At 46.3% G+C, this 24,752-nt stretch overlaps 1 protein-coding gene across 1 annotated transcript in view; it reads left to right on the forward strand.

Annotated features, from left to right (window-relative positions):
* Positions 1-16,671, forward strand: part of FAM20C (FAM20C golgi associated secretory pathway kinase) — a 47,526-nt gene extending 30,855 nt beyond the window's left edge. The window contains 11 exon segments of the mRNA XM_070955074.1: positions 3,464-3,556; positions 4,918-4,948; positions 4,950-5,034; positions 10,285-10,349; positions 10,351-10,466; positions 11,394-11,439; positions 11,442-11,505; positions 13,570-13,625; positions 13,627-13,652; positions 14,932-14,996; positions 16,306-16,671. Of these exon segments, the coding sequence (XP_070811175.1) occupies positions 3,464-3,556; positions 4,918-4,948; positions 4,950-5,034; positions 10,285-10,349; positions 10,351-10,466; positions 11,394-11,439; positions 11,442-11,505; positions 13,570-13,625; positions 13,627-13,652; positions 14,932-14,996; positions 16,306-16,520 (862 nt within the window). The 3' untranslated portion in view covers positions 16,521-16,671.
* Positions 16,672-24,752: the final 8,081 nt, after the last annotated feature.

Consider the following 24,752-nt stretch of genomic DNA (forward strand, 5'->3'; position numbering starts at 1 on the left):
ACAAAAGTATGAAGGCTATTGCTTAACGCATTGTAAGCCGCCCTGAGTCTCCGGCATATAAATCGAACCAATAAAATAAATAAATCATCAGTGCATTGCATCGAGTTACTCAGTGCATTGATAATGTTACCTGGTTGGATCAGGAAACATCTGCAACGAAACTCAGAGAGTACTTAGGACCCCACAGTCCTCCTCCTCCTCTTTCTTTTCCTCCTCCTCTTTCTCCCCGTCCTCCACAAACCCCACTCCCTTCTAGCACTGATGGTGTTATCTAGTTGGGTGTTGTGGCTCCGTTACTGAGCCTGTGTCATCGGCAGGAGAGGACTCCGAGAGTGAAGGGGAGGAGTTGGCAAGGCCTCCCTCTCCAGGACCCTCCTCTCTGGCAATGCCTTCGGTGTCTGCCGAAGGGCAAGAGATAGGGCCGGGGCCAAGCACGTCTACGCAACCACAGATGGACAGTGATGAGGGTAATGAGTCTTGGCTGGATCCACGCCAGCGTCGCAGAGATAAGTGCGCACAACAGAAGAAAAGGCGTGCCCGAGATTAGGCTGAGTCACTGGACCACACCCCACAGGATATAAAAGGGAGCGTGGTGGCCAGTCAAACCTTGTGACGAACAAAGCTGAAAGCTTCCATGCCATTCTGCATCGCCGGACTTTTTGCTATAGACTTTGCTGGATTATCTCTGGACTTGATTAACTCTGCGCTCCATGGCTTAGGACCTGGTTATTTACGGGACCGCCTACTACCACCAACAGCCTCCCACCGACCAGTACGCTCCCACAGAGAGGGGCTCCTCCAGGTGCCATCGGCCAAACAATGTCGGCTGTCGGCCCCTAGGGGGAGAGCCTTCTCTGTGGGGGCACCGACGATCTGGAATGAGCTCCCCCCAGAGATACGGAGGATTCCGGATCTGCGCACCTTCCGCCGCGAGTTGAAGACGCTTTTATTTCATCAAGCGGGCCTCGCCTAAATCTTCTCCCTTTTAAGTGTAAATTTTAAATTTTTAATGTATTTTAAAATTATGGGTATTTTAAATTAGGGGTATTAATTCAGCCAAATTTATTTAATTTATTTTATTTGATTTTAAATTTTGTATATTTATGTGTTTTATTTCATGGCTGTACACCGCCCTGAGTCCTTCGGGAGTAGGGCGGTATAGAAATTAGAATAAAACTAAAACTAAACTAAACTAAAACTAATTATTGAGCTGTTTCTTTTGATGTACCAGGAGTGGGGAGAAGTTATCTCTCCTCTTCGTAAATAATAAACTCTTGGCAGGCAGCCACTAGGTTGTTGCCAAGTTCCGTTATCATAAGGAAAAGGATTTTGCCGGCTGGTTTGGTCTTTAACTCTTGAACGTCTGTTGGTGTGTGTGCGTGTGGTTGGGGACAGAACAGGAGATGTCTGCAAGAAAACCACAAGCTCACAGACCATCAAGAAACCCCACGCTTCAACCCCAGGCTACAACTATTCTCTTCTAGCAATTACACTAACATCTAATGTTTCCATCACCACTCACATGAGTTTTCCTTCAAATCTGGCTTCCCTACCATCGTAGGTCAGAAAGTTATTGTGTAAGTATAGGCTGTCCCTTCACATAAAGCTAGCTAATCGATGCACTGCAGTGGTGAAAGAGGTTGTAAAAAAAAAAATGCTTTTAAAGCCTCTGAGGATCCCAGCTGACTTGCCTGATCAGCAGAGGCTTTCTTTCTTTCTTTCTTTTTTTTAAGCCTCTGACGATCCCAGCTGACTTGCCTGATCGGTAGAGGCTTTTTTTTTTCCTTTTAAAAACATTTTTTCTATAACCTTTTCGGTCGAAGAGGTTGTAGAAAAAATGCTTTAAAAGTCTCTGATGATCCCCGCTGAGCCACAAGATCATCAGAGGCTTTTTTTTTTTTTTTTTTACTTTTAAAAGCATTTTTTCGGCCAAAGAGGTTGTAGAAAAAATGCTTTTAAAAATAAAAAAAAGCCTCTGATGATTGCGTGGCTCAGCCAGGCAATTGGGGGGGCAGGGATTTTTGCTACCGTTCTCCGAACTACCCACCGCCATCGCTACCGGATCGGGTGATCCGGTCCGAACCGGGAGCATTTCACCCCTGAGGCACTGAGATTCTATCGCTGTTCACATAAATGCCTCTTAAAAAAAAAAAAAGATCATACAACAAATTTTGTGATGGTTGTATGCATCGAAGCTGATTTTAAGTCATGGACAAGTTCAACAAAATCCGACGATATCGATGTTTGTCCTAATCCTACCTACTTTGGTTATCCTTGAGGCTGCGTGCCTGCCTGCCGCCAGGAAAAACTTACACGCCTTCCATCTTCTGACTTTAAAATATTTTGCTTTGCTCTCTCTTTTTTTCTTTTTTTCTTTTCCTCTGGTTGGTTTGTTTTCCAAGTACACCCTGGCCGTCTCCTGCTTCCATGCCAATGTGTGTGGCTTCATAAAAAGCCTGCACGCTTAAAATCACGTGTTTTCTCACAATTTCCCCATCGTGTAAGCAAATTTTCCTGAATGCGTTCCTTGTTGTCTGCTGTTTTCCTAAACGGAGAAATGTTTATACACAAAGCAGCCCTAGGAGTGGATAATTGTTCAAAAAGTCAGAGTGAAATTCAGCAGGAGTGAGAACCAAAGGCAAATTCCATTGTGGGTTGCATATTTGATGGGAAAGGATGAATTAAGACAGCACGTATTGAAAATATAAGATGCACCTACCTTATTTTGGGGAGGAAAACAAAAAAAAAAATCTGCCTCTGCCTCCCAACAATTTGCCTCCTTGCAGCAAACAGCCTGCTTTAGTTTCAGTTTCATTTTCAGCACAGCCTGATTAGCACAAGAAAAAAACATCTGCCTCCCAGCAATTTGCCTCCTTGCAGCAAACAGCGGAGATCCATACGGCAATAGGCAATGGCAATCCCTGCAGCCTGAAACAGCTGAGGGTCGGGAGGCCGATCCAACCGACAATCAGCTGCTTGTGCTAATCAGGTTGTGCTGAAGCTGAAACAGGACTGTTGGCTGTTTGTTGCAAGGAGGTAAATTGCTGGGAGGCAGAGGCCAATGGGTGGGGGCCAGTTGGTGGGCAGGACTACGTTCAGTGTATAAGACGCACCCAAATTTTCACCCTCTTTTGGGGCAGGGGGAGTGCATCTTATACTCTGAAAAATACGGTAAATCTTTTTCCCCCCTTTTCTCTGTCTCTCTAACACAGTTCTGGTTGGGGGCAGCTGGATGACCCTCTGATTTCTGCACCCCAACCTGGAGGTGATAATAGGGAGCAAAAGGATCCCCAAAATTAATGTGGCAAGGCTACGTTTTGTACAGTTGTTGTAGTTGTTTTTTTTAAATATCTGCGTAAATACAAGTTGCACCCATTTTTAGGGATGGGTATAAATCAGGGATCCCCTCTTTGCCGTTTTATGTCATCCGAGCGTTTATTTTTCTCTTTCTCGTCCTTTGTAGGCAAACGAGGGAGCAGGAAACCCCTCCTGACTTTTTTTATTTTTCCGACTACGAGAGACACAATGCTGAGATTGCAGCATTTCACCTGGACAGGTAAACGAGGGGAGAGGGAGAGGGGTAAAATGGGAAGGCGGGGAGTGAGCTGAATGCGATGTTTGGATGTCCTAACAGTTGAGTCCGTTTTTCAGTATTTTGCAACAGGACTGTGTAGGAAGTCATTCCGTTGTTGTTGTTGTTGTTGTTGTTGTTGTTGTTTCTTCTTCTTCTTCTTCTCCTTCTTCTCCTTCTCCTTGTTCTCCTCCTCCTCCTCCTCTTCCTCCTTCTCCTTCCCTAATCTTTCTTCTTCTTCTTCTTCCTCTTCCTCTTTCTCTTCCTCTTCCTCTTCCTTTTCTCTCCTCTTCTTCTTCTTCTTCTCCTCCTCTTCCTCCTTCTCCTCCCCAATCTTTCTTCTTCTTCTTCTTCTTCTTCTTCTTCTTCTTCTTCTTCTTCTTCTTCTTCTTCTTCTTCTTCTTCTTCTTCTTCTTCTCCTTCTCCTTCTCCTTCTCCTTCTCCTTCTTTTCCTCCTCCTCCTCCTCCTCCTCCTCCTCCTCCTCTTCCTCCTCCTCCTCCTTCTCCTTCCCCAATCTTTCTTCTTCTTCTTCTTCTTCTTCTTCTTCTTCTTCTTCTTCTTCTTCTTCTTCTTCTTCTTCTTCTTCTTCTTCTTCTTCTTCTTCTTCTTCTTCTTCTTCTTCTTCTCCTCCTCCTCCTCCTCCTCCTCCTCCTCCTCTTCCTCCTCCTCCTCTTCTTCTTCTTCTTCTTCTTCTTCTTCTTCTTCTTCTTCTTCTTCTTCTTCTTCTTCTTCTTCTTCTTCTTCTTCTTCTTCTTCTTCTCCTCCTCCTCCTCCTCCTCCTCCTCCTCCTCCTCCTCCTCCTCCCCCTCCTCCTCCTCCTCCTCCTCCTCCTTCATCTTCGTCTTCTTCCTACTCCTACTCCACCTCCACCAGAAGAGATCACATGGAAGTCCACAGTGAAGTAGAATTGATGATGATTTCTGATATGCCTTCAAAGGTGGACAGTTCCATAAAGTAAATATTAGCACTGGAAAGATCTACTTTTGGCAAACAGTCCCTTAGACAATTGCCTGTCTACAGCACTAAAGAGAGGAGCTTCTCCCAAAGTCTGAAGGACTGAATTGGTACATCCTAAGAGAGGTTCCCACTAGACCGTTTCTCAAGTGTTTTAAAGGCCCCGTGAGTTTCAAATCTCAATAAATCCCAACAAGCAGAATGCACAAGCCAGGTTTTAATCTTAACTAATCCAACCCCTCTTTTTTTTTTTTTTTGCATTATTTTTTGGCACATAACTGTGAGGTCTAACTGACTAACCCATTACGATATTTATAGCCCATCCTGCAGAAAATTTTTGTTTTTGTGGGATTTACCAGATTGAAACCATCTCTTCCTGTTTTCCTTCCAGGATCCTGGATTTCCGTCGCGTCCCACCAGTTTGCAGGCAGACTGGTTAATATGACCAGAGAAATAAGGGACGTCACTCGTGACAAAAAACTATGGAGGACATTTTTTATCTCACCAGGTATGGGAAGACTTAGTTGACCTCCTGGGCATCAAAATAGGTTCCAGGTGACAGGCGGCAATTAAAACGAGGACCATGAACTTTCGCACATAACAGCATTCAGGTCCACCAAAAAGGTTGTGGCCATCGTGTTCTTTCATTGGTCAGCCTGGTGATTCAGCCTCTCAGATTCGCTCAGCAAAATGGAGGATTAATTTCCATCCAGAGGGAAGCCAGGGATCTAGTAGTGCGCAGGATCCAGTAGGTAATTTTTTTTGACTTCCCACTGGATCTTGCCCAGAGGTAGGATTCACTTACCTCCCTACCAGTTCGCAAATGTGAGCACATGTGCAGTAGTCGGGTATTACATCTGGGCGGGTGGGCGGAGCCTCCACAGTCACCGCTACCGGTTCGCACAATCCGGACAGAACTGGCTGAATCCCACCACTGATCCTGCCTTTCCTGTTTCTTCACTTCTGCTTTGTTATCGCTTTCTGGTTCCATCTGAATTGCCGCTACCGAAAAGGCAGCGGTTCATACTCAGGTTATGTTCATCAGTTTGGGGGGTTGGCAAGGAGACCCCCTCCACCTTTGACTTCCATTATTAATGGCAACAGCAGCAACCCCAGAAATTAAACCGAGAAGATGATGATGGTGCCGGTGTAAACATTTGAACCAAATCCCAATTTACGGCTAGGCAAAAGGCTTGATTGGCTGCCTCTTGTGAGCCAAAAGGAGATGCGTTGTGTGGGCAAAGCCTGAATTATATCAGCTTCTGGAGAGGATGGGGATCTTAGACACCAGCGTGGCATTTCATGCCTCTGGAAACCCACAGTTGCTTTGGTGATGCTCTGTCTTAGAAACTATTCCAGATAGACCTGGGAGTGCAAGTGAGGGTCTCCCAAGAGGCTGGGATCTTTTGCTCTGTTTTTAGTAAGCAAGGTTGCTGCTTGGTTGACATTGTTGGGATCAAATCTCTCGGGATTAGATTCAGGAGACCTAGCTGAAAAATTCTCACCGTAAAGGCAGGAATTGGGAAGCCTCCACCGAACTCTTGTTCCTCGTCAAAACAAGAAAAAGTCTACTGGTAAATGGGCTTTTTAAAATGGGTTTAAATTTTTAAAGGGGGAAGGGAGGGAGGAAGGGAGAGAGGGAGGGAAGGAAGGAAGAGAGGGAGAGAGGGAGGAAGGAGGCATGGGAGAGCAGAGAGGGGAAGAAAAAGAGGGAGGGAAGAGAGAGATGATAGATAGATAGGAAGGAAGGAAGGAAGGAAGGAAGGAAGGAAGGAAGGAAGGAAGGAAGGAGAAGAGGGAGAGAGTTAGGGCGGGAAGGAAGGAAGAGAGGGGGAGGGAGGGAAGAAGAGGGAGGGAGGAGAGGAGAGAGGGAAGGAAGGAAGGAAGGAGAAGAGGGAGAGAGTTAGGGCGGGAAGGAAGGAAGAGAGGGGGGAGGGAGGGAAGAAGAGGGAGGGAGGAGAGGAGAGGGAAGGAAGGAAGGAAGAGAGGGAGGGATGGAAGAAGGAAGGAAGGAAGGAAAAGAGGGAGAGAGTTAGGGTGGGAAGGAAGGAAGAGAGGGAGGGAGGGAAGAAGAGGGAGGGAGGAAAGGAGAGAGGGAGGGAAGGAAGGAAGGAAGGAAGAGAGGGAGGGATGGAAGAAGGGAGGAAGGAAGGAAAAGAGGGAGAGAGGAAGGGAGGAAGGAAGGAAGGAAAAGAGGGAGAGAGGGAGGGAAGGAAGGAAGGAAGGAAGAGAGGGAGGGAAGGAAGGAAGGGAGGGAGGGAGGAAAAGAGGGAGAGAGTTAGGGAAGGAAGGAAGGAAGGAGGGGGGAGGGAGGGAGGGAGGGAGGAAAACCTTGCACCCAAAGTAGAGTGAGTGGAAATAGCTCAGTCATTCCTTAAATGCCTTTCTACACCTTGCTAGCTCTCCACTTGCCTTAAAGAATGGCGTGGAGGAATGATTTGTTAGCACTCCGGTGGGAGAGAAACTTTAATAACTCCGGCTGTAATTTTCGAAATAATCATTTGCCAAAATCAATGCGAGTTCTGGGGACTTTTGTTCCCCTTGACCAATCACAGAGGTTTATCGATTTCCACCCCTGTCGTTCCTCCCCAGCCCCCACCTTCTGGGAAATTGACAATAGCAGCTTTGCTTCACTTACTTGCAAGAAGAAAAGGGAGATTAGAATCTTTTCAACAATTTTTTTTTTTTTTAAGAATGTGCTCAGGATTATTTACATCCCCCAGGTTGGGAAAGAAAGAATAGTGGCAAACTGTTAAATTGTATGGCAAAGAGAGAGAAATGGTTTGTTTCAAAAGTTATGGGGAACTCACGTCAGACAAAACAGGTAGTTTTCAATTTACGACCGCCATCGAGTGACCATCGTTTAATCTTGCTAAGCGATTGTGAAGAGAGTCACGTTCAATGTTACGATGTTTTTTGCACGGTGGTTAAGCGAGTCATGCAGCAGTTAAGGTGAATCCAAGTCCCCCCCCCATTGACTTTGCTTGTCGGAAGCTGGATGGGAAGGTTACAAACGGCGATCACATGACCCCGGGACAGTATTCATCATCTTTTTTTAACGGCCCCATAATCCCTGGCGGGGTGGAGTCTGGGCAACTGAATCGAGCTAGCCGAGTGTTTACTGGCCGAATGCCTTTCTTGTTGCCGATGAGGAGTTTTGTTCACATAAATTTCTCATTGTGCCCAGAGAGAGAAATATCTGCCTCTACCTAGGATCGAACTCACAGTGTCCTGATTGTGAGGCAAGAAGTCCACCTCTAGGCCACCGCACCACTCTCAGAAATGATCAGGGTTTGAAGGGGTATAAAAACTGTTTGTATTTAATACTAACTACTTGGAACTGGGTCACAACAGTAGCGGAAATTTTGAGTAGTTTGGAGAACCAGCAAATACCACCTCTGGCTGGTCTCAGAGTGGGGGTGGGAATGGAGATTTTTGCAGTATCCTTCCCCCTGCCATGCCCAACCAAGCCACACCCACAGAACCGGTAGTAGAAAAAATTTGGATTTCACCACTGAGATATACAGAAAATGGAACCATCTTTGGCGATTAAGGAATGCCAGCATGCAGGAGCTTAAATATTGTAAGTTGGTTTATAACTCACCCGTTCACAGATTCCTCGCTGCTGGCAAGAGTTTTCTCACCATCCGGTGCCAGCTTGAAAAACAGGAGTCAGTTCACACTTGCTTGTTTGAGTCAGCAACTATTGAAGAAGCTGATTTGGGCAACAACAAAAAAAAAAAAGGTGTGAAATCCAACAATCGACGTAGGTGTCTCAGCCAGTTCTCATCAAGTCACAAAATCATCCCCCTCGAGCCCTGAAAAATGACCTTGACAATGTGATGATCGGAAGGTGGTTTTCATTTTTTAATAATCGGACGAGAAGCTCTTATTTATAGAAATCGAAGGGTATTTCTGCGACCTGTGCAACTGTTTCAGAGGTTTCTCCTTGTTCTACCTCGTCACCGACCTCACTTCTTTTGAGGGGAGTTTAGTTCCCTTAAGGCAGTGATGGCTAATCTTTTTGCCATCGCGTGCCAGGAGTGGGGAGGGGTGTCATGTGCATGCGTGCCCACACCCATAATTCTATGCGCCCCACCCCTGTGCATGCTTGCGCAGACCTGCCCCCACACACACTCCCCCTGCCTTCCTGGCCCGTGATGGCTTGGTAGGCCCGTTTTTCTCTCACACCATGCTCCAGAGAGTCTTTCTAGGAGTCTGGGAGGGCAAAAACAGCCTTCCCCCACCCCCACCTCCAGAGGCCCTCCATAGGCTGGAAACAGCCCATTTGCCAGCTTCTGGTGGGACCAGCTGATTTTCGGGCCTTCTGGGCCCACCAGAAGTTGGCAAACGGGCTGTTTTTGGCCTCAAAGAGCCTCTGGGGGAGTGGGGAAGGCTGTTTTCTCCCCTCCCCAGACTCCTAGAAAGGCTCTGGAGCCTGGGGGACAGCAAAAAAACATGCCTTCCCCACCACTCCCCGAGGCCCTCCAGAGGCAGGAAACAGCCTTGTTTTCCTACTTCTGGTGTGCCCCAGAAGGCCCAAAAATCAGCTGATCAGTGCGCAACTGTGCACCGGAGCTGAGCTCACATGTCCACTGATATGGCTAACGTGGTGCCACCTGTGGCACGCGTTGCCATCGGTTCACCATCACTGCCTTGAAGAGTCTCTGATTCCAGTTTCTGATTCTAGAAGAGGTTGATTATAGGGGTCCTTGGTGCTTTCTGAGCTTTGTGTTGTTTTCTTGCAAATGTTTCATTACTGAACTCGGTAACATCATTAGAGTAGAAGGGAGGTGGGATTGCTCTCCTAATAAACCAAGCCAAGTTCAAAAACATCAGAGAATTCCTGGAAGTCTGGCATTCAGGCAAATCAGCCATCAACAGGCACATAGAGATAAATGACATTTACATACCGTTTGAAAGAGACAATAAAAAAGACTAGAAGGAAACAAAAAAGACCCCAAAGACCTCCTCTTCAGCAGTCAACACCCCAAATAACAAGGGATTAACACCACACTAAGACCCACAATCAAGAAGTAAATGGAACCCCCAATCAAGGAACTACCAACATAGACAAAAAGCTAACAATAAACAACAGCCTAATTAAGGAACCACCAAGAATAAAACACTCACATCAACCCAACTCCTTTCTAGCGCTGATGATGTTACCTAAATTGGGGTCATGAAACATCTATAAAAATCAACCAAAACTCAGAGAGCATCATGGACCCCACAGTTCTCCTCCTCTTCCTCTATTCCACAAACCCCAATTCTCTTCTTGCAACTGATGAGGTTTACTACCGGGTAGTTGGGTCATGAATCATCCACAAGAAAAACATCCAACCTCAGAGATCACCAAGAACCTCACAGTCCTCCTCCTCCCCTCCTCCTCCTCCTCTATCCTCCTCCTCTTCCTCCTCCTCCTCACTCCTCCTCCTCCCTTCCTCCTCCTCCCCTCCTCCTCTCCTCCTCCCTCCCCTTCACCTTCTAGCTCTGATGATGTTATGTAGTTTGGTCATGAATCATCCACAGAAAACATCCAACCTCAGAGAGCACCTCACAGTCCCTCCTCCTCCTCCTCCTCCTTCCCCCATCCCCTTTTAGCCCTGAGGATGTTACCTAGTTGGGTCATGAAGCATCCATAAAAACCAACCCAACTCAAAGAGCACCCTGGGACCCCACAGTTCAACCTTGAGCCACAAATATTCTCTTCCACCCATGTCGGTTGTCCCACCATGTTTTCTCCTTCTTTCTGCAGCCAACAACATCTGCTTCTACGGAGAATGCTCCTACTACTGTTCGACGGAGCATGCCCTTTGTGGCAAAACCGGACCAGATTGAAGGTTCCATGGCGGCCTTCTTGCCCGACTTGTCTTTAGCCAAACGGAAAACCTGGAGGAACCCGTGGCGACGTTCCTACCATAAACGCAAGAAAGCCGAGTAAGTGTTGTGGTTAAGAGCCAGCCCGCTGCTTCTGCTGCAACCCCCATGCCGCAAGCTGTCAGTTCTCCATTGTTGCCTAGCCAGACTTTAATTCCACCACCTGCTGAGCAGAACGAAGCCATCTGTCTGCCAAACGCAGAAGAGACACAGTGGGAAGACAAAAGAGCAGAGGTTGGGCTGAGCCCATGTTGGCTTTATCTGGATGGCCCCCCACGTCTTCGTTTAACCCAGATGGTTTGGCTGTCGGGTTTTTGTTCTAAAAATCTAAAAACCAAAACGTCACAACCTCCATGCAGCTGGACTAATACTTTAGCACCTAGTTAAACTAGAATCCAACTTATTTTGCAGGTAGGGGAGAAATCATATTTTTCCCCGCATTTTTTTCTCCTGGCTCCGTCTCCGTGGTCATGTGGCCAGCATGACTCAACGCCAAAGGCGCAATGGAACGCTGTTCCCTTCCCACCAAAGGTGGTCCCTATTTTTCTACTTGCATTTTTTAACGTGCTTTCAAACTGCTAGGTTGGCAGAAGCTGGGACAAGTCACGGGAGCTCACCCCCATTACGCGGCGCTAGGGATTCGAACCCACTGAACTGCCAACCTTTCGATCAACAAGCTCAGCGTCTTAGCCACTGAGCTACCATGCCTGCTATCCTGTTTCCCCCAAAATAAGACATCCCCTGATAATAAGCCCAATCGGGCTTCTTGAGCGCATGGCAGTTAAGGTCCAAGTGCTTATTTCAGGGTTCAAAAAAATATAAGACAGGGTCTTATTTTCGGGGAAACACGGTATATCTTTAACATATAAAATGTGCATATTTCCTCTGTTAAACTCACACCCTACCTGCTCAATCCTTGCAGATATCAAAAGGAGGAGCATTGTCGGTGGCTAAGCTTCCCAATCTGTATTATTTCTTCTCATCCAGGTGGGAAGTTGATCCAGAATATTGCGAAGAGGTTAAGCAAACGCCACCCCGTACGACCGGGGAACCAGGATCTTGGATATAATGGACATGACCATATTTGATTTTCTGATGGGTATGTTCGCCGCCTCTGAAATGGAGTAGCACTCTTAGAATTTGGGCGGTTTTAGTGGTAGAACATGTATAATATGTAGATTTTTGTTGTGTTTTTCGTTTTTGTTTTTTTGCTGCTAGTTGTTGTCTTGGCTTATTTGGCAGGGACACAACATTAATGACTTTCTTGGCGAATAGCAGAATATCAGTTGGAAGGGGACCTTGGAGGTCTTATAGTCCAACTCCCTGATCCAAAGAGGAGACCCTACACCCATGATGGTGAACCTTTTCAGCACCGAGTGCCCAAACCGGAATGTACATGTATGTGCATGCATGTTCCAGAGCACCGGAAACCCAAAGATCAGTTTGGCCGGGTGCATACATGTGTTTTTGGGCTGGTTTTTTTTGGCTGTTTTCAGGGTCAGTTTTCAGGCCATTTTCAGGTTGTTTTTTGGGCTGTTTTTGGCCCAAGAATGGCCTGAAAACATCTTGAAAACGCCCTGGAAAACAGCCTGAAAATGGCCTAAAAACGCCTCAGAAAATGGCCTGGAGAATGACCTGAAAAAGGCCCGGAAAATGGCCTGAAAAACACCCCAGAAAATGGCCCAAAAAACAGCCCCAAAAAGGCCTGGAAAATGGCCCCAAAAACAGCCCAAAAAAGGCCTGAAAAGGGCCCAGAAAAACAGCCAGAAAAACAGCCAGAAAATGGCCCAAAAAAACAGCCCCAAAAAGGCCTGAAAACGGCCCAAAAAACAGCCAGGAAAACAGCCGGAAAATGGCCCGAAAAACAGCCCCCCAAAAGGCCTGAAAATGGCCCCAAAAACCAGCCCAAAAAAGGCCTGAAAAATGGCCCAAAAAACAGCCAGAAAAACAGCCAGAAAATGGCCCAAAAAACAGCCCCCAAAAGCCTGAAAATGGCCCAAAAAAACAGCCAGGAAAACAGCCAGAAAATGGCCCGAAAAACAGCCCCCAAAAGGCCTGAAAATGGCCCAAAAAACAGCCCCAAAAAGGCCTGAAAATGGCCCCAAAAACAGCCCAAAAAAGGCCTGAAAATGGCCCAAAAAACAGCCTGAAAAACAGCCAGAAAATGGCCCAAAAAAACAGCCCCAAAAAGGCCTGAAAATGGCCCAAAAAACAGCCAGGAAAACAGCCAGAAAATGGCCCCGAAAAACAGCCCCAAAAAGGCCTGAAAATGGCCCCAAAAACAGCCCAAAAAAGGCCTGAAAACGGCCCAAAAAACAGCCTGAAAAATGGCCTGTTTTTTGGGCCATTTTCCGGAGGCCTCCGGTGCTCACACCGGAAAACCAGAAAAGCAGCTGGCAACAGCGCGCGTTGCCCACAGAGCGAGCTCTTGTGTGCCACCCTCTGCCACGCGTGCCATAGGTTCACCATCACGGGCCTTACACCATTCGAGACCAATAGGTGTCCAATCTCTTCTTAAAAACCTCCAATGTTGGAGCAGCCACAACTTCTGAAGTTCTTCTGTCAGGAAATTTCTAGGTTGATTTTGATCACGGGGATGAAGGACCATAAGGCAATCCTGTTTCTTCTTGAAAGGCATTGGACAGCCCAGAATGGTGTAGGGTCTCCTCCTTGAGCAGGGGGTGGGGATTACTAGAAGACCTCCAGGTTCTCTTTCAAACCTATTTGTCAGCATTCTAATGCTGCCATAAAAAGGAGGAGACGAGGCTTGACTTTTCACCTACTTATTTTCTCTGTAGATAATATCCCCTAGGAGATGGGAAGGGAGGGGGGACATTCCTGTGGGATGAGGTCAGAAGGTGGGGAGACTGACTTGGAAGATGGCCAATGAGAATTGGGGAACGGAAAGGGAAGGGTTTGGGGGGTCAGAGGGTTAGTATCGGCTACGACGAAGTCGGGGGCCAGATCTGTCGTACTCAATAAATGGAATATTTCAGCAAAGATTTTAATTGTTTGGGAATGCAATTTATTTGAGATGACATCAAAACCTGACACTATTATTCCATGTTCTGAGTTCGTCTGTTGTTAATTTGCTTAAGATCTCCAACATGACGTTCTGCTAAACATTTTGCCTTTTTTCTTATTTTTGCCTCCTCTTTTACAGGGAATATGGATCGACACCATTATGAGACTTTTGAGAAGTTTGGAAATAATACTTTTAATTATCCACTTAGACAATGGAAGAGGGTAATTATGGGAGAGGAAGGGTGGGGTTCGGTTGATCATACTTAAATCTTCCCTGTTTATTCTGGCTTATTCTTCCTCGCTTTTCTTTTGACTGAAAAAAAGACGCAAATATGCCCATTAGGTCACTTTACCAGACTAGTATTTTTTCTAGCTCAGAGATCGGCAATCTATACAGGTCGTCCTCATTTAGTGACCACAGTTGGGGCCAACAACTCGGTCATTAAGCGAAACAATTGTTAAATGAAACCATGAAAAGAAAGGTTCTGCATTTTAGGCAAGAAGAACCAAATGCACAGGTACAGTATAAGGTGGTACCTTACTCAATAGTAGTAACTGTGAGAGGGATCTTGGGAGGCCTAGTGGACAACCATTTAAATATGAGCCAGCCGTGTGCAGCAGCTGCCAAAAAAGCCAACACAGTTCTAGGCTGCATAAACAGAGGGATAGAATCAAGAATCACGTGAAGTGTTAATACCACTTAATAAGGCCTTGATAAGGCCACAACTTGGAATCCTGCATCCAGTTTTGGTCGCCACGATGTAAAAAAGATGCTGAGACTCTAGAAAGAGTGCAGAGAAGAGCAACCAAGAGGATTAGGGACTGGAGGCTAAAACATATGAAGAACAGTTGCAGGAACTGGGTATGTCTAGTTTAATGAAAAGAAAGACATGGGGTGACATGATAGCATCCCTCCAATATTTGAGGGGCTGCCCCAAAGAAGAGGGAGTCAAGCTATTCTCCAAAGCACCTGAGGGCAGGACAAGAAGCAATGGGTGGAAACTAATCAAGGAGAGAAGCAACCTAGAACTAAGGAAAAATTTCCTGACAGTTCAGTGGAACAACTTGCCTGCAGAAGTTGTGAATGCTCCAACACTGGAAGCTTTTAAGAAGAGATTGGATAACCATCTGTCTGAAAGGGCATAGGATTTTCCTGCCTGTGCAGGGGGTTGGACTAGAAGACCTCCAAGGTCCCTTCCAACTCTGTTATTCTATTCTATGACTGTGCTTATGATCACAGTTCGACTTTTCCGTTGCTTTACAGACCTGTGAAGGTTGTCAAGAAAAAAATAATATTTTCTTTGAAGACTTGTGGTGAGGCTCAGGAGGCCTGCCCACGTTTCCTGCAAAACATCTCTTTGGCTCCAGACCTGAAGTTCAGCCCATGGCTAAAATCATGGCATTAAAGAGTGCATTCAGTTTCTGCCCTGACTTTTCGCCAAGAATTTGAGGCAGAAAGTGTATTTCTAGTGAATGCTTCTTGTGTTCTTCTTTCCTGCAGGTTTGGGAAATATTCTCACGATGAACTGTCTATCTTGGTGGCCTTTAAATCAGTGTTGCCGGTATGTTTGGCATTTATTTATTTTCTTTTTCTTCTTCTTCTTCTCTTCATTGGGGATCAATTTAGAGAGGATTTTGGAGGCTGTAAACACAAGAGTCCCTTGATTTAAAGATCACAACCATTTGTGTTATAAGGGCATCGAATGACTGGTGGTTACAATCAGTCCTTAAAGTTCAGGATGTCTAAACACCCCCTGCAATCAGTGATTGAGAGATGATAGATAGGAGAGAGAGGAGAGATGATGGATAGATTAGATAGATAGACAGATAGATAGACAGATAGATGGAATGGATGGATGGATGGATGGATGGATGATGGATGGGATGGATAGATAGATAGATATAGAATATATACATACAATAGGTGGGTGGAAGGATAGCTAGCTAGATATAGATATGATATAGCCAGCTATGGATGGATGGATGGATGGATGGATGGATGGATGGATGGAGATAGGTAGGTAGATAGATAGATAGATAGATAGATAGATAGATAGATAGATAGATAGATAGATATGATAGGTGGTTGGAAGGATAGCTAGCTAGATATAGATATGAATATAGCTAGCTATGAATGGATGGATGGATGGATGGATAGATAGATATAGAATATATACATACAATAGGTGGGTGGAAGGATAGCTAGCTAGATATAGATATGATATAGCCAGCTATGGATGGATGGATGGATGGATGGATGGAGATAGGTAGGTAGGTAGGTAGATAGATAGATAGATAGATAGATAGATAGATAGATAGATAGATAGATAGATAGATAGAATATATATATATATGATAGGTGGTTGGAAGGATAGCTAGCTAGATATAGATATGATATAGCTAGCTATGAATGGATGGATGGATGAGATGGATGGAGATAGGTAGGTAGGTAGGTAGATATTTAGATAGATAGATAGATAGATAGATAGATAGATAGATAGATAGATAGATAGATATGGAGAGAGAGAGAGAGATGGATGGATGATAGGTAGATAGGTAATAGGTAGATAGATATGGATGGATGGATGGATGGATGGATGGGGAGAGAGAGGGAGGGAGGGAGGGAGGGAGATGATAGATTCAGATGGATAGATAATAGATAGGTGACAAGTAGACCGACAGACAGAATTTTCTGTTATGGGTAAAACTAGCTGTTCAGTGTTGAATCATGGTAGCCCATGTAGTTGGAATCCAGAATGAGTCCTTCCAGAAACCAGTTCTGCTAAACACAGGATTAAAAAAAAAAACAAAAAAAAAAACCATAGCCAAAGCGTGCTCCACCTCTCTCATCTTCCAACTGCTTCTTCCTCCCTAGAATAACGGAAGTCCACCTACCTGCGTTTACAGCTCCTGGCCAAGGAGGAGTACAAACTGAGCCAGCTGATGGAACAATCTTTGCTGGAGGACAAAATCGCCCCCATCTTGTACAAACTACACCTCCAAGCGATGGATCGGAGGCTCCGGATAGTCCTGCAGGCCGTCAGGGACTGTATAGAAAAAGGAAGTTACAACAAGGTGGTGGGAGAATGACTTTGCCTCCTCTAGGGAGCACCGTCACAACCGAGAGGTAGTGACAACGGACAGACTTCCTTCAACGCCACTGAAGAAAAGACCAACACGTCGACCAAGCCACCATCCCAACAGTCTCGCGAAAGGACTGTGTGCGTAGGCCCACGTTTGAATTCAGTGAATTCAGAAATTGCTCTTTTAATTGTTCTCCAAGTAAGTAGCTAAGGCATAGACCTCTGCAACAGATCAGACTGAGAATAACAGGTAGCTCGGCCGTCAACAGCTCTCGGGGACCATCCACGTGTTCTCAGTGGGACGTGGTCACACCCACCATGTTTGTTTTTTTTTTTTCATCCAGCCTCACTTGCCTTAGGTTCTAAATTATTCTCCATCGTCAACGAGGGCTTTGGAGTCCACCTGTGGGCGGAGCTTTCTGGCAAGCCCCACCTTCCCCCCCCCCCCCCCGTGCTTTCATTTCTCCAAGCGGCCAGTGAATTTTGTGGGCCCCCCCACTTCTTTCTTCGTCCTGATCCTTCAGCGCAAGTGGCACCACCACCTCCTCCCCAACCGCTGAGAAGACCCGAATAGGAAATGCCGAAAAAGTCATCCACATATCTGGGTGGCTCGCTGGCGAAGACACTGAGCTTGTCGATCAGAAAGTTTCGGCCGTTTTGACAGTTCGAAATCCCTAGTACAGGTCTCCGGGCGTGAGCAGGGGGTTGGACTCGATGACTCCTCCAAGGTCCCTTCCAACTCTGTTACTGTTACCAGATCCACTTGTCCATGTTGCAGTTTTCCAAACCAATCCTATCGACTTAGGAAAATGAAAAAAAAAAAAATATGGAGAAGATTATGAAATGGGATCTTCTCACTGGCTGGAGTAGCCCTCTCGTTCTTTCCCTCCCTTTTCCTTTGTACAGAAAGCTGGTCCTTATTTAATATTTTGTATTTATAGAGGAGGACGGGTCGTGTTGTGTTCTTCTACTTCTTCTTTTTTAATAAACGGAAAAACGCTACCTTTGGACGAGGAAGGGAGTGACTGATTGTCTACCGCCCTCAAGGTGGACTCCAAGAGGATTCCAAAGAAGGAGAAGTCCCAGCTCTTGGTCGCTGCATTGAAGCTGTTCTAGATCTTGAATCTGGGTTTGTGGGAGGGTCGGTGGTTAGCGAAAGAGGTGAATGGATTAAGAATTTGGAGACCGTGCACACCGGAAGAGCTTTTTGGGAAAGGTGTTAGAGTATAAATATTCTCTCCCTAACGAAGGGAGAGAAGGAAAGGGTCAGGAACGGAGAAGGCCCACGCTATGGACGCTTCCCTTCAACGTGGTCCTGAAATCTTACTTCCTCGTGTCTACCTTCTAGGCGTTGTCCTCCTTTTCTCTTGCTCCTTCATGGCTGCCAAAGTTCTCCCCACTTGCTCCCCCAGCATTTCCAAGACTGAGCCAGCTACGGGCCAAGCCAAACCCCCCCACCTCAACCACCCACCCACCCCAGAAAGGACCACCCTCCGCAGAAGTGCAGCAGCTTCGTCAAAAGAAGAGCGGGACAATCCGTGCATCGGCGAGAATACTTGAATGCGGTTTTTACAGAGTGATGTTTAAAACAAAAAGAAAGAAAGAAAGAAAGAAAGAAACCCAACCACCACCACAGATAAATGGTACTATTTATCCATCCGAAAGTAAGCAGCTCTTTCTTCTCTTTCTGGACTGCTGAAGCTGAGCTGCTGCTTTTTCTCAAATCTGCTTTTGATAGTTTTCTTTTATGTAAATATATACATATCCAAGTTTAAAAAAAAAAACAAAAAAAACACAGATTAAAGGGGGAAAAAAAACAAGAAGCTGCTTTCAGCGGCAGTAGAATTTTATGGCTTTCCTTCTTTTCCCTTCCTTTCCTTCCTTCCTTCCTTCCTTCCTTCCTTCCTTCCTTCCTTCCTCCCTCCCTTCTTTCCTTCCTCCTTCCCTTCCTTCCTTCCTCCCTTCTTTCTTTCCTTCTTTCCTCCATCCCTCCTTCCTTCCTTCTTTCTTTCCTTCTTCCCTCCCTCCCTCTTGCCTCTTTCCATCCTGTCTCCTTCCTTTCTCCCTCCCACTCTCCATCCTCTCCTTCCTTCCTTCCTTCCTCCCCTCCCTCCTTCCATCCTGTCTCCTTTCTCCCTCCCTCCCTCTCTCCTTTCCCTTCCATCCCCTCTCCTCCCTTCTTTCCTTCTTTCTCCCTCCCTCTTTTCCTTCCCTCCTCACTCCTCCCTTCCTCTTCCTTTCTCCCTCCCTCCCCTCTTTTCCTTCCATCCTCTCTACTCCCTTCTTTCCTTCTTTCTCCCTCCCTCTTTTCCTTCCCTCCTCACTCCTCTCCCTTCCTCTTCCTTTCTCCCTTTCTCCCTCCCTCCTTTCTTTCTTCTTTCTTTCTTTCTTTCTTTCTTTCTTTCTTTCTTTCTTTCTTTCTTTCTTTCTTCTTTCTCTCTTCTCTCTCTCTCTCTCTCTCTCTCTCTCTCTCTCTCTCTCTCTCTTTCTTTCTTTCTTTCTTTCTTTCTTTCTTTCTTTCTTTCTTTCTTCCTTTTTCTTCCTTTCCGTGGATTTGTTTGCAGTGTGGTCCCAGTGCAATAAAGATATGGCAAATATTGTGGCCTCCGTGATTCCGTGATTCCACTCATCCCAACAGAAAAAAAACTTGCACCCGCTCAAGGCTCAGAGCTGTTTCTCTCTCTCTCTCTCCCTCTCTCTCTCCCTCTCCCCCCCTCTCTCTCTTTATTTTTCTGAAGCACAAGTTTGAGCTCATTCCACCTTGACCCTGCCTGAACCTGCCTCAGAAGGAGAATCTTAAGTCACATTAATTCACCCCAGATGCCCTCCGGCTTGTACAGGCAGCCTTTTCCCATGGTGCCTCTCAGACTAGAGATGTTTTGCTCTTTCGCTCTGCCTGATCCGGTCTGTCCCTTGTATCTTTCCCTCGTTTTTCTCTCGTTTTTTCCGGCTTCACGTGAGAATCGATCCCTCATTAACACCCTCGTATTCTTTCCCAGGGCTGAAGCCTACAACTCACAGTAGTGGCCAAACTTGTGGAAACCTTTTTGGGAAAAGTGTATTTTTGAGGTTTGATGGCTAATAACACCACTTTTTTTTTTTTTTTTTTTGGAGTTTCAAGAGAATCCTATTCCGCTGCTGGAATGGCCTGGAAATAGCCCAGACCTTCACCCAATGGAAAATCTATGGAGCCGACTAAAGAAACTTGTTAGTCAGAAGCGACCCAGCAATAAAACCCAGTTAATAGAAGCCATCATTCAATCTTGGTTTCACATTAGAACAGCTGCAGAACTGAAAGACTTGGTTCACTCCATGGGAAGACGTTGGAAGGCCGTCATTCATGTTAAAGGTTACCCAACGAAGGATTAACTGACATGGGGATCATTTTTGTATATCTCGTTTTTTTTCTACCTGTTTCACTTTGCTTCTTTATACTGTAACTGCTGTTCTAATAGCAAATCCTTCATAAAAGTTATTGCATTAACATTCTTGATTAAATTATCTTTCCATTGATATATAATTTTATGGTACTACTAACAAAAACAAAAAAAGTGGTGTTATTAGATAGTTTTAGAAAATACAACTTTTCCCAAAAGGTTTCCACAATTTTGGCCATGACTGTAATTTCTCACCTTATTGTTTATCCATCTAGATCACGGGATGTCCGAACGCGCCACCTCACGTTACCTTCACGTGACATTTCGCGATGTTTTTCCCATTCGCGGAGCTGGGGTGGGCGTGGCCTGCATGAGACGGCCTGCGGGGCCACCAGCTCAACACCCCTGATCTAGACAATTGCTTGCACAGAGTCAGATTGTTGGCTTACCTGTATCCTTGACTTACGACGGTGCGACAATGGTTCAGAATCACGATGGTGCTGGGAAAAAACTGAAGTTATGACCACTACACCACCCAGTGGTCCATGTGATCTTGATTTGGGCAGTATTTCACATTTACAGCCCATGGCAGCATCCTGGGGTCACGTGATCATCATTGTTCTGCCCCAGCTACGGACCCCAAAGAATGCAACGCACACAAAGTCTGTTCAAACCTTAGTTTACTAAATAAACCAGTCTTTTACAACAACAGCTGTGAATTAACTGCATTAACAGCCGCCAAGAATTCAAAAGAATAATAACTGAAAGCTTACTGTGGGTTGGCAGAATGCCCAGAAGCAATTTGCAGGAAGCTGATAAGATAAGCAAGACAAGACACGAAGGTATGTGAACTAAGTTGTTCCCTGCAAATTGCTTCAGTCGGCGTTCCTCCTTAAATAGGCTAAGGGAGTGGCCAATCAGCCCCAAGCCTTACTCTCGAGGAGACCTCCTCCTGAGGAGCCACTCCTGCCTTTTGGAACCTCTGCACACCCGTGCATCAAGAAGAGGCTCCTCCTCTTCGTCCTCTTCACTTAAAGGGAGCTTCTGGAGGTTCTGAAGGCCCTGGCTGAATCCCTGCCTCTGGCACTACATCTTCTCCAGCCTCCTCATTGTCCGACTCCGAGCGCCAGCTGCACAGGCTGCTGGCGCAGCACCACACCAGCCTCCTCACTGTCGGAATCAGCTACTAGCTGCACAGGCCATGTACGGGCCACAACAACAATTGGTGACCTTCCCAGCCAGCTTTTGATGAGCAAAACAAATGGGCGGGAGTCAGTTTTGCTTAATGACCACATACAGGTAGTCCTCAACTTACAACCATTCGTTTAGTGACCGTTTGAAGTTACGTCACTGAAAAAAGTGACTTATGACCGTTTTTTCACACGAGTGTTGTAGCATCCCCGTGGTCACATGATTGAAACTCAGACACTTGGCAGCGGACTCATATTTATGATGGTTATAGTCAACATTCTTGCTTGGCAGAAAGGTTGGGGCCCAATGATAGCAATAGCATTTAGACTTATGTACCGCTTCACAGTGCTTTACAGCCTTCTCTAAGCAGTTTACGGAGTCAGCCTCTTGCCCCCAACAATCTCGGTCCTCGCTTTAACCGACCTCAGAAGGATGGAAGGCTGAGTCAACCTTGAGCCAGTCAGGATCGAACTCCTGGTATATGGGCAGAGTTAGCCTGCAATATTATATTCTAACCAGTGGGGAAGGAAGGAAGGAAGGAAGGAAGGAAGGAAGGAAGGAAGGAAGGAAGGAAGGAAGGAAGGAAGGAAGGAAGGAAGGAAGGAAGGATAACAATAGCACTAAGACTTATATACCGCTTCACAGTGCTTTTACAGCCCTCTCTAAGCGGTTTACAGAATCTGCAATTTACCCTCCCTCCCCCAACAAATCTGGGTCCTCAGTTTACCCCACCTCAGAAGGATGGAAGGCTAATGGTCATAAGTCATTTAAAAATGAAAAAAGAGAAGCGAAATCCAGGAGGGTGTCGGTGCACAAGGCGATCTGAATGGGCTGCCAGCTGCAGGAGCCCTTCTAATTACGAGTGGTGAGTGACAGTTTCGGTTTGATATGTGCAGGGGGATGGGGGTTGGGAACAGATGGGGGGGGAGAAACTTGCTGAGCCAAACTGCATTTAGCATCTAAATCAATGCCCCTCTTTCTCTTCCTGGGGATTCCCCCACCCTCCTACCCCCGCCTTGAAAGTTTGTAAATGGAGGTATTGAAGTCACAAGAGGCGAAAATGGTTGAAGGACGACCAGGGAGGGTCTGAAAAGCCAATAGGGCAGATTATTTTCCCCCCCACTCCCCCCCGCAGTTTTTTGGATGCAATTCCTCAAGAAGGGTGATAGGAAAGGGGAGATGGAGCCTTAAGACCAGCAATTTTGTTTTGTTTCATTTCGTTTTAAGGATGGGACTTTTCCTCCTTAAATATTTATTTTATTTATTTATTTTATTTTATTTTATTTGTATACCGCCCTTCTCCAACAGGACTCAGGGCGGTGAACAGCCACGGTAAAACACAACATATAAAATTTAAAAACAGTTTAAAAGACATTAAATAATTTTGGCCATCAATTTAAAACAACCCAGTTAAAACCAATTACAAATTAAAACAGCAAGGATGGGATCAAGCCAGCTCGGCTAGATGAAATAGATGTGTTTTCAGGGCCCAACGAAAAGTCCGGAGGTCTGGTATCGTGCGTATCTATGCGGGTAGGTCGTTCCAGAGGGCAGGTGCCCGCCACAGAGAAGGCTCTCCTCCTGGGGGTCGCCAGCCGACACTGTCTGGCAGACCGGCACCCTGAGGAGGCCCTCTCTGTGCGAGCGAACTGGCCGGGTGGGAGGCTATTGGCGGCAGAAGGCGGTCTCGTAGATACCCCAGGCCCTAAGCCATGGAGCGCTTTAAAGGTGGTCACCAACACCTTGAAGCGTACCCGGAAGACCACAGGAAGCCAGTGCAGCTCGCGCAGGAGAGGTGTCACATGGGAGCGCCCCATCGCTCCCATAATCCCCCCGCGCGGCCGCATTCTGGACCAACTGGAGCCTCCGGGGTGCACCCCAAGGGGAGCCCCATGTAGAGAGTATTGCAGTAGTCCAGGCGGGAAGTGACGAGTGCCTGAGTGACCGTGCGTAGGGAGTCCCGATCTAGAAAGGGACACAACTGGCATATCAGGCGGACCTGATAAAAAGCCTCCCCTGGCCACGGCCGTCACACCAGGTGTTATCTCGCTTTGACGTAAATATGTAAGATTTTCCAGACCTGCAAAGGATGGAATGACAGAAACAGTCCAATGTATGCAAAAAAAAAAAAAAAAAAAAAAGGAAAAGGAAAAAAGAAACCACGATCTAGTTGCTAATTGCAACACAAATCTCCAGGAATTGGTAAACTCATTAACACACACACACACACACGTACAACATTTTGCAATAAATGTGATCTTGATTCCGAGGCGAGGCGATGCAGCTGAAAACGCTATTCAGCAATAGCTTTAAAAAGTGGGGGGAAATTCCACCTCTCTCCTTTCTCTATTTCTGCGCTGACCAGGTGTCTGTCCTGTCTTTTGCTAGAGACCGCTCAACCAGAAGTCGGTTTCACGTCATTTTTACCACCGGTGTGCTGCGCACCAAAAATGTGCACTGCACTCACACAACCTTCAGGAATATTTGGATCTTCGAGTCCCAGGATTCCCCACTAGCATGTCAGGGCTACTTTTAAGATGGGGTGGACTTCAACCCTTCACCCAGAATACCTGGCTGGAGAATTCTGGGAATTGAAGTCTATACCTGTTAAAAGTGGCCAAGCTTGGGAAATGCTGTACTAACCCCTGTTTGGTTGCTGGATTAGGAAAAGTGCGGACTGAAGAAGGGCCAAATATTGTCTGCAGAGGACAGCTATGTGTTGTGGTCCGTCAGCAGCTCGCGGAGCTAGCAGCAAGAGTCGGACAGGTGAGGAGGCTGGGGAGGGACAATGGGCCAGTCCTGGAGTCTGGGGAAGGCCCGGATGAGGGCTCTGCATCAGAGGCAGAGATGGGGCCAGGGCCCATCTGGGAGTGATGCGCTGATTCCGGAGCCTCCAGAGTCAGACAAGCAGAGAGGGCAGAGGAACAGGAGGAGCCTGTTCCTAGTGCACGCATGCGCAGAGCTGCCAGAAGGCAAGAGCAGCTAAAGCAAAAAGGACGACTCAGGAGTAAGGCCAGGAGATGATTGGCCCCTCCCAGAAGGCTTAAAAGAGAAACAAAGCCTCTTGGGCTCTTTGTAGGAAAGCAATGTTGCTAAATCTGTTTTCCAGTCGGCATCTCTTGTTTCTGAACTTTGTGGGGGCTTTGCCAAGAAAGGCCTTTGGCAGGGTGCCAAAGAAGATAAAGGTTTGTCATAAGCCCAAAGGACTTTTTCTGAAGGACTTGTCTTGGAATCAATTTGGACTAAGTTGGGAATGAAGTCATTCTCAGCTGTTATAATAAAATAGTTTTGTTTGAGACTAATTGTGTCCTGTAATGAGTAAGTGAGCCTTTGGTCACAACACTATGGAGGAGGAGGAGGAGGAGGTAGGAGGAGAGGAGGGAGGAGGAGGAGGAGGGAGGAGGCAGGAGGAGGAGGAGGAGGAGAAGTCCCAATTTAGCTGTGCTTTCTGAGACTCCTATCCACTTGAGAGTCATCATATATTGATGGAGAATGAAAAAGAAAGGGCTTAAAATGCATTTACCTGGTAAGCAAACAGACGAACAACCCCTCCCTGCCTCAAATCGTCTTTCTACATAAGCATTCGGGTGAATTATGAATGAAGGCTAGCGGCCCTTAAGTCCTCTGCTTATACATTTTTTAAAAGCAACTTTCCATTTCTGATTATGAGG

Source organism: Pituophis catenifer, unplaced genomic scaffold, assembly GCF_029215685.1.
Source record: "Pituophis catenifer annectens isolate HBS135680 unplaced genomic scaffold, rPitCat1.0.hap2 SCAF_16, whole genome shotgun sequence".
Classification (NCBI taxonomy): Eukaryota; Metazoa; Chordata; class Lepidosauria; order Squamata; family Colubridae; genus Pituophis; species Pituophis catenifer.